The sequence below is a fragment of the Bombus bifarius genome, unplaced genomic scaffold (assembly GCF_011952205.1).
Source record: "Bombus bifarius isolate JDL3187 unplaced genomic scaffold, Bbif_JDL3187 scf7180000007996, whole genome shotgun sequence".
NCBI classification, from domain to species: Eukaryota; Metazoa; Arthropoda; class Insecta; order Hymenoptera; family Apidae; genus Bombus; species Bombus bifarius.
In genome coordinates, this window is record NW_022884376.1 from 6,465,772 (window position 1) to 6,475,860 (window position 10,089).

Genomic DNA, 10,089 nt, shown 5'->3' on the forward strand with positions numbered 1-10,089 from the left:
TAAAAATGCGTTGTTCTGTCGAGCTGTTTATCAAAATCTTTTGTTCCATTATTACGAACCATATGGGTGAATTCGATTTACAGATACTTTTATCGTGTTAATTAATAAAATTAAACGATTTTCTTCTTTAATGTAAGTAGATCGCAGAACGCATTTCTAAATAGGACTCTGGTTGTACGAGTAACACAAATAGCGAGAATGGTAAGAAGGTAGGAAGAAAGGAATGGCCGGAGAAAGAGAGAATCCGTGGAATTCGAGTCACACCTAGAAACAATGACTTCCAAGAGATATTTACCTCTCGAAGGGAAAAAATCACGGAACGCAACGACGAGACGTGGGCGAGGAAACCCACAGCGTCTTCCTCCGTTTCTTTTTCATTTCTTTGATCGAAGCTACCCTGAACTGCATACAGAAGAAGGCTGGTAAGCACGAGAGTAAGTAAGTACCAGACTCTCTATGCACTAAACATTCGTGTGTTTCGCGTGTGTCACGCACGAGAAATGCAGTTAGCCCGCCCACGCGGTTTCGCGGAAACCCGGCCCTGAAACAATGCGTGCCTCGAAGGGTATATGACCTAAACTTGCCTCAGGAATACTTAGCGACCACGTGAAAACCTTTACCGAAAGAACCTCCACCTTTCTTCTTAAATTCGCTGGAAGAAGATCAATGCGTTACCGATAGTTACTACCATGAATTTATTAATCGCGTTACAGGTAGTTTTGATTAAGCGTAATTGATAAAATTTAATAATTACAGCGATGACAAGAACCATTGTCATATTCTCTTATTTTTCAATGATGCATTTTTTCATTAGATTTTACACGTCATGTTCGTAGTGTCAAATTTTTCTGGTCGTACGAAAGCACTGCCAAATGGTAAGAAATTTAATATACTTGGACGTAATTAATTGATATGTAAATGCAATAAGAAATACAATATTGTGTCAATACTTCTCTGACAACTTGACTATGAATACTGAAAGAAGATGAAATTAAAATTGTTTGCATTTTTGTTTTCAGAATTATATTCAAGATGTGCGAAAATGAAGACCTGTAGAAAATAGTCACTCTTGTAGACACTGTAACTGTGACTTAAAAGTGTCTGTTGTCTTCAATAGAGCGATATTACATAGTAATAGCATTAATACGATATAGCGAATAGTAGTATAATATACCAATAATATACTCCAATCATATACAAATAGTAGAGAGATAAGCTACTTTTACTATCAACTTTCATAGATTTCAAATCGCCTTCATCTTTCACTCAGGTTTATGTAATATTTAACGTTACAACTTCTTAATGTTATTAGTCGTAGATGTAGAAAAAGAAAGAGAGAGAGAGAGAGAGTAATTTATAACATTTTAGAACAGTACAATTTATTAACTGATAAACAAAGAAATCAATTTATTGTCAATATCAGAAATAATGGTAAAAACATGAAGATTGCTGGATTTATAAAATGGAAGTTACAAATGCGATGGAAACAGTAAACACAAAGATCTTTGTGCAGCAGGTGCTACCGAAATGAATGAACAGTATAACAAAGTCATGCGATATTCGCTCTATGTATACATCAACGTAAAAGGAATGTTCTGTAAGCAATATATCTAGAAATGAAAAAATAACATTTATGTATAATATATTGTAATATTTTGTTCTTTTTTATTAACATAATTTAGCAGAAAAGCTACAACAGTAAAACTTACTCTAAGTAGATTTAGCTCGATCTTTATTATTTCTTTCTCTTTTACTACGTTCAGAAATATATTACAAATCTAACTACAGCAAACTTTGCTGTTCTTGCTACTAACGTAAATGAATTATGTTAATTATCTCTTCAATAAGTTGCCTCCGTGGTTACTTGCATTTTTTTACTAATTTGTCAGGACTGTTCCTATATCTTAACTCAATCACTTTCGTGATTTTGCATTAGATTAGTATCGTATAATAATGGTATGTACGTAGTATTTATCGTGGAAAATACGATACAGACTATGGTGTGCCAGGCAATCGAACCCACCCGGACTCTTGGCGTTCGTAGCCGACTATGTTATTCACTACGTCGACGTCGCGGCTATTTGTATTCCACGATCTTGGTATTTGAGTATGGAAGGATTTCCCATCCTACATTTGTATTCAATATTAATGTTGAAGATAATTCATGTTTCGTTTGAAGTACTTTCAGATTACAATACGAATGAAACTTTTATTGCGTTGAGATGCGCAGACAGAGTATGTAAAATAAGGAATAAACGTGTAATAAATCAAGACCGACGAGTTTCATAAGTAAATCGATTAACTGAGCCAGTACAAGAATTGGAACTTGCTTTAATAGATCATGAAATTCAGGTTTCTTGTCCACTTGTGCACCAAGAAGTTGTGGCAAAAAATCAATGATTGCAAAAGAAAGTGTGAAAGATTGAAAAAGAAAGAAAGAAAGGAAAGTTAAATAGTCAAATTATTGAAGCTGTAGCCATACACGAGGGGTCAGAGTTAGTTGAACGAACTAGAGAAAATATTTTAATCGACAGGATGAAGATATTAAAAGAACGTAAAGAACTTTTAAATGATTTTGATGAGAATCCTGCTAGATATAATGAGCATGTAGGATTACAGGTTTTGTACTTAAAAATTCTTAACAAGTAACAACAGAAAAAGTTATCGATATAATATTTTTGAAAATATCTCCTCGTTCATCATTACAACAGATATTCAAAACGATCAGACGAGGAACACCCGAGAAATTTATCAAACTATTAATCTGTTAATGCAAATACATTTACGATAAGTCATGAGAAATGACCATCAGGACAGACGCCTGTGGATGAAATATGTTTGCCGTCTTTAGGCGATTTTCATGAAGAAATACAAAGAACATTTTTTGTTTCAACTTAAGAAGACCGACGAAGTAGAAAATATCAATAAACTGTCTGTTATTAAGGAATATCTTTTGTACTTTTGTATTTTTAGACAACACTGATTGTTAAAAAAAAAGTGTGCGTTAAAATAAAACATTGTGTAAGAACAAATTATAGCAAGCTGGAAATAGTCTTGTTGGGTCGCTGGTATGCGAATAGAACACGTGTCTGTTACACGTCTGAATTCACGAACGCGTAGCAGAGAACGATCGTTTTTTTCAAGTTGCACTCGACTCTGAGTTAGAAATATTAGCAGGGAATTTACGGTGTATGCGAATCGGTACGATGATGCAATCAAACGATCAATTTCCTCGTTCAATTTCGACTTTGAATGACTCGATCGTAGTGGCTGCAATGGGAAATCGTAGTACATGAGTATTATACATATCAGCGATATTATTAGAAAATCTTCATTCAAATGTTATTATGAGTATGAAGACAACAACCTACTACCTTCGTTCCTTCGATTTTGCAAAACTCGTCAAATATGTTGCTTTCTTACAAGAGAGAAATTACAGGTTTCCAATTTCTGCCATTCTGCTCGTAATCGCTATATAAAAGATATAGTAATATTAAAACAAGTATGATAAGAAGAGCTTCAGAATGCTGAAACATAACTATAGCGAATTAATTAAATCACAAAAAGATTTTAATATATAAAAAGGAAAAAACGTTTAAATTTATTTCGTTCTTTATCCAAACCGTCAAAAAAGAACGTTAATTGATTCAAAATGGTACTTGTCACCCTAACCTGTCAGAAGTAGGTTTTCAAAGTTTTCGAAGTAGTTTCTCAAGGAGCAATCTAGAAGCTGTACGAAACGGTGGAGATAATGAGCTCTATAATTGGCTAAAAGGTCAGTCGATAATTTACAAGTCTCGTATTAGATGTATTATTAGTCTAATTTCTCCATTGTTCCAATTAATTATCATTTAAATTGTTTTTATGTTGATACCTCCGATTTCTCCTCTTAATGAGAGGCATAAAATTTAACTAAACACGATTCTACTCGTCGTTCGTGATTTCGTGTGAAATTTTAGAACTGGTCGTATTTTTCTGGCTTCGTCAATTAGTATGCGCCGCGAAGAACACGCGTTTCGTTCAAGTTCGCATAAAAGTACGGTACGATCGGGCGTGGCACCAAGAAAGCCGGGAAAGTGATATCTCTCTACTGTCGGTGTGTTCTGTCCCATTCAGGAACGGATAAAGATTTTTGTCGCCCCTGTTACTCGAACGCGCGTTAATTCGCTGCTAAATCGACTTTCAAGAACGAAATCGACATTTTCGTTCCTTTTTAAGTTAAAAGATCTTACAAAAATATCTTCAAGTTCATCCGGTATAGCTTCGACAAGTTTCCACATTTATAATAATATTTCGTTGAAAATATTCAGTTATACATCATAAGAGAAGTTGTAGAAAGGTACTTTACTTCGATGTGGAAGTTTGATCTAAGATTTTATCTAAAAAACAAAAATAATAAGTAGTATAAGCAAAAGTTTATAAATAGCTGAAGTTGAATGAAATTTTTTATTTTATTTCTAACGTGAAACGTGTTTATGTGTAATTTGTACATTTTATCAGAAACAAATCACAAGGTAGTTCCGGTTACGGCGTCATAACGTTAGACAAGTATTAATTACGTAATTTTGAAATTTTACGATAGAACCGAGTGAAACGACTTTCGTTGCTTTCGTTTTTAAACACTTTCAAAATTACCGACATCACGCTTTTCTGTTTCTACGCGCCTTCTTCGAATTGTTGGTCAATCAGCCGTGACATTTCAGTTAGAAAGAACGTTCGCAAAAGGAATATACATACATTTTGTTCCTTATGCCCCGAAACCTGACGCTCATGTCATTTCTTACGATCGTATGAAAAGTTAAGAATGTCACTATGTTTTATCATTGATCCTGAGTTTCCACATACATTCATTTTATGATAGGAAAAGATTTCAAAGTAAGATCTATTTAAAAGTTTAGAAGAGAAGGAGAAATTCCTTCTGCTGTATGTGTAATATAATATATAATGTAATATGCATATATGATATAATATGTGTATGTAATATAAAAAAAGTAAAAAATATAATATGTATACGTACTGCATAACTCAGTACACATATATCATGTTAGAATTGCAGATGAGGTGAATACAGAACATACCTGACATCTTGCGGCATATTGCTGACATATCGTGATCGCGTGTTCTGTAATACCGATCGTTGAAAAGACCGAGGTTTGGTTGCACCCTCTACAATTTAAGGCGCCGAATTTAGAAATTACATATTCATACATATTTACCTACATGTCTAATTTGAATTAAAATATGACGCAATTATAAAATAATTGAATTTCGTGATATGTATTTACACATTTTACCGTCTCACTGATGCTTTAGTTTTTCTGAACACTGAATAAAATTCTTGTTGATATTTGACGTGACGCAAAAACTACGCTAAAATTACATACGTACATATGTATATCAATTTAACGCGAAAGACCATAATAATTACGCTAATAGAGCAAAATAGAATATGTAAACAAATCTGAAACGCGTTTGATCTTTCGTACGCAATATGTCAACAGCATTTCATATATTTTGAGATTCTCCTAATCTTGCTTATCGACGGATACAATGATAAAGGTACCACACGAGGAACAATTAACAATTCAAGTTTTAAGAAAAATCAGTGCTTTATTTAGTTTAAGTAGTCTATGTATTTAATACAAAGCGTAGGTTTGATTAGCTGAAACAGAAACAAAGAACAATAACATTTAGTAACAGTATTTCGTTCAATTTGTTTAAAAAATCAATTAATGTTTCGTTAAAACCGCGTAAAGATTGATTAAAACTCCACTTGTTTCAATACGTTGAAAAAAACAAACGCCTACTAGAAATATACTTACCATTTGGCGATAGAAATTGGTTTACAAGAATCTGACGGCCTATCGTACGAGTATCCCAACAAACATTGTTGCAAATGGGGTCGTCCGTTTCTGCAAAGCACCACGCTTGTGCATGCAGCGTTCAATCTGTGCACATCCCCGTCTTTGCACGGAACCATACTGAGACTGTGAGGAATATCATGCACCATGTTCCATGGGTTTTGCAATTGCTCCGATGCCTGTTGTTGCGTACTAGACAGTTCTTGTTGTTGTTGTTGCTCTTTATCGACATCCGATTGCGTAGCTACAGATCGTTCGTTCCAGGAATCAGGTTGAATTCTGCTCAGCCAAGGATTTCCAGGATAAGATTGCGGCGGTCCATAGGACGGTAATTGACCTGGTTGAGAAGGTTGAGCTGGTTGAGGTGGTTGAGGCGGTTGAGATGGTTGAGATGGTGCGTAAGACGGTGGTTGCGCTGGTTGTGGCGAAGGAATATAGGATGGTGGCGATGGCCATGTTGGTGGCTGTTGCGGTAAAGTAGGTGGTTGCGATGGTGAAGATGGCGGCTGGGTTTGTGGCGAGGTCGGTTTAGATGGCAGCGGAGGAGTTGCTGCGCCTTTGCAGTCGACGTTGTACGGGTAGTCACAGACGCCCAATATCTGCGAAGTGATAAATTATAAATAAAACGTAAAGAATTTAGATTATACGTTTAGTGATACGGTTTATAGATGATACGGTTTAGTGAAAAGCAAATAAATAGGGAAACGTATGACATCTCTTCGTAAATATTAGGACGCATATAAAAATAAAACAACCCTCACAAATAATTAGAAAATTATTAAACCCTGTTCAGAGTTTTAGATGGTAAAAAAAAATATATCCTCAACAATAAATAAAAATCTTCCAAAGTTCGATGTATTCTTTGTTTGTATCCACTGTAGTTTTGGGTCGTTATTCTAGTTCATTTTGATATTCGTATTATTAGGTTTTTAATTATATCTTTAATTAGATATTCTGAAGTGATTCTATGAGTCAGATTTAGACTCTGGGCTATTTAATTCATCTCAAATTTTTTCAACGATCTGTAAACCAGAGAATTACATGGACGCCAGCAAATAATTGTTGATTCGTTATTTTCCTTGACAATTCTAGCAAATACCTCCGATAATCATTTCTCTAACAATCTGGGCCGATTATCGCGCTCTCTATGAGACTAACAGGTGTATTAATATCTATGAATGAAAGCGTATGTTTCAATATTCGTAACTGCCATCTGCTGATGCACTTCTGTAAACGTTAAAAATCGCACGTTGGTAAAATGTTTAACATCGAAGCGTGATTATCATCTGATCCGATTATTATCTTGGTTCTGCGTGAAATTTCAACCCTAAATTATTCGAAGCTTATCGAGGCAAAGAGAATTTATAGCAGAAGCAAGAAAACAGAATGACGAAGTAGTATATGTAAGGTTAATGCCGAATTTAGTTTCAAGCATTGACATGGAGGCCTCAAGAGCGGCCTTTGACCGTGTACGGAGACCAAGTGGGAGTTCAAGTCGAGGAGACTCTCACGCTCACGTGGGCCACCATGTTACTCTAAGATTTAAAATTCTGCAAGTGCCCTAGGAATAACTCAAGAATAAGATCCTTACGTCATTATAGACCAAATCGTGAGGGCAACCGAATTTAATGGGCTTCTTGTAAACACACACGTAGAATTCCGAGCAGTTGGTCGCACTTCTGTAACGACCATTTGGTTCTGGACAGAGTTTCGTTCCACTGGTCAGAGACGGTCCTGAAGAAAAGACAAAAGTTTGTACAATGGCAGATCGATGCGTGAACATCGATGGAATATCAAAGATGAAAAATCTTTTTGTATCTTTATATAATGTAGTTTATTTACGTCAGAAACATTGGCTCTAATAGCGTAATTTCTAAGAAATATACAGGGTGGTTGGTAACTGGTGGTACAAGCGGAAAGGGGGTGATTCTACGCGAAAAAAGAAGTCGAAAATATAGAATAAAAATTTTCTTTTTAATTTTTTTTTTTTAATTTTTCCATCGAGACAACGATCTACAGTGAGATCCGTTGTAACGTACCGCACGCGTACCGAGCGAAAATTCAAAGTCGATTTTCACGAAAACAAAGCCTCGAACGAAAAATTTGTATTCTACATTTTCGACTTCTTTTTTCGCGTAGAATCACTGTACCACCCTGTAGACATTGCTACAATATGATATTAATGAATAACTACATCCTGATAAACAAATTCTTATCACTGATAAACGATCTTTGTCGATTTTTTCTACGCAACTAAAATTCACGAAATTGATATCAGGTCGAATTATTTTTTTCATTTGTTCGAACAATGTAATTACCAATCTACGCTTCACGTCCAAATAAATAATATAATATCGAAATAAATCTAAGATCCAAGAATGTATAATTTTGAAAATCAAGAAAATAAATATGAAACCGTTTACTTACTTGGCGTGGGCATGGGGCGATTGCCGCAATTCACGTTATAATCGTAGTCACAAACTAGGGTAATATCGTTGAAGAGTAATCCATCGGGACAGGATTGTTCGGTAACCGTGTCGTCCCAACAATTTAAATAATTGGAGCAGCTCTTCGGGCTTGGAAACTGTCCCCGAGGAGCGTAACATCCCGGCGGTGGAGTTATTACCGGTATCGGGTTACTAGTTATGGGTCCTGGTAACTCGTTCGTGTCTCCAGGATTAGGAAGACTCGGATAAAGTTGCCTCGTATTCACAGTTTCCGAATCGTGCGATTCTGTGATATTCGTAGAAGGATTCTTGTTCCAAACGTTTGCACCGTTGTCCGTCTTTTGTAAATCCACGAGATCCCATGCGTTTTCTAAATCTACCCGCGTGAAACGTAAGGCCGCGGTCAATTAAACGTATGATTTTTCCAAGTCTAACGAAATAGTTTGAAATTTCTAGTCTACGTGCTATACAATCCTAGAGAAATAAAATTGACGAAATTCGCCCTATTTTTGGAAAGAGAACCGTCAAACTCAATCTCAGTATATCGATAGCAAGCTTTTAAATAAATCCTATACAAAATTCTATAAAAAAGAGTAAGAATCTATCCGTTGCATAAGAACGTCGACGTCGCCCTCAACTACGATTGATACTAGTTTACTACCGATTTTCGCGTTTCCATGATATTTGTGTATCGTTTCTATAAATTAACCGAAATATTCATATATGCATATTTATGAACAGTAGAGCCTACGATTCAAACTTCGAAATAATGAAAAATTAGCGTGCAACCACTGACCTTGACGTTGCTGTCGAGAGTGTTCGATGTGTCTTTCACGTAACGTGGTCTCGGAGGATGCCGCAGCGGTTGTTCTCCTGGCGGCGTCGCAGAGACCCAGCACAAGGGACAACAATATCAAGACGAACCTCATAGTAACGTTCGATCACGAATCGACGGAGGCTCGCGAAGACAAAATACGACGATGGGTTATGGGACACCCTCCAGTTTTACGGTTGAAACTCGACTACGGTTAAACTCGCGATGATGGTCAAGGGATCGTTGGCGAACCTCGGTGTTCGAGTCCTTGCGTTCGATGTTCTGATGCTGGATGGCCTGGACCTGGTCGGTTCCAGGGCTTACATAGGGCATCCCCCACCACGGGTCCTCCTTCGTAGGGAGTAGCTTCACAGGAGCCCAATTACGCGGGCGCAGGACCCTGCGGTGGACTCTTGCTCAGGAAGTGCACGACTCTTCTCTTTACACCACTCTTGTTCCCGCTGAAATTCCCCACCACTTTGCAGGCCACCGGGGTCGAACACGTCGCAAGGACGCGATTCGGTGCGCGTCGCTTGGATTCTTATTGGACGAGATTTAGAATGACCGGTCAGGACCGTGTATTCCCCCCGGTGATCATTCGTTTCTCTCGTCCGCGTATCGCGTGGTCGCCGAGACAATGATCTCGCGGATGGCCAGAGCGGTGGACGATCGCGTAGGATGTCAAGGTCCCTTACGAGATATACGTACTTGGAAACGATGTTCCGTAACGGTATCGTCAACAATCGTTTCTCTGTGCATTCAACTCTTTTCGTTTATTTGCTTACGGCTGTAAGGTGCGATCCGATCGTAAGGGTAATCCTTGTTCGGTCGGTCGTATCGATGCTTTGGGAACCGTTGGTAGAGTCCGTGGGACGATTTTGCGGCGGATACTCTTGGTCAAAGATCGATAGATTGGAAGACGATGTTTGCGAGACAAACTAGTTCGCGCTCGTAAAATAAAACTCCT

General features: G+C 37.1%; 1 protein-coding gene across 1 annotated transcript; it reads right to left on the minus strand.

The window, feature by feature from the left end:
* Positions 1–5,556: 5,556 nt before the first annotated feature.
* On the minus strand, positions 5,557–9,577 carry LOC117205971 (formin-like protein 13). Its single transcript, XM_033444856.1, has 5 exons — positions 9,105–9,577; positions 8,289–8,684; positions 7,453–7,595; positions 5,823–6,460; positions 5,557–5,662 (listed from the first exon to the last, which is right to left on the minus strand). Exons 1-5 carry the CDS (start codon positions 9,235–9,237, stop codon positions 5,659–5,661), a joined length of 1,314 nt encoding a protein of 437 aa, XP_033300747.1. The 5' UTR covers positions 9,238–9,577; the 3' UTR covers positions 5,557–5,658.
* Positions 9,578–10,089: the final 512 nt, after the last annotated feature.

Excerpts from the sequence above, each read along its gene's own strand:
- LOC117205971 (XM_033444856.1), bottom strand. The coding sequence starts at position 9,237 with ATGAGGTTCGTCTTGATATTGTTGTCCCTTGTGCTGGGTCTCTGCGAC. Across the intron at positions 8,685-9,104 it reads CTCTCGACAGCAACGTCAAG|ATTTAGAAAACGCATGGGAT; the intron begins GTCAGTGGTTGC and ends TCACGCGGGTAG. Across the intron at positions 7,596-8,288 it reads TCGCCCCATGCCCACGCCAA|GACCGTCTCTGACCAGTGGA; the intron begins GTAAGTAAACGG and ends TCTTTTCTTCAG.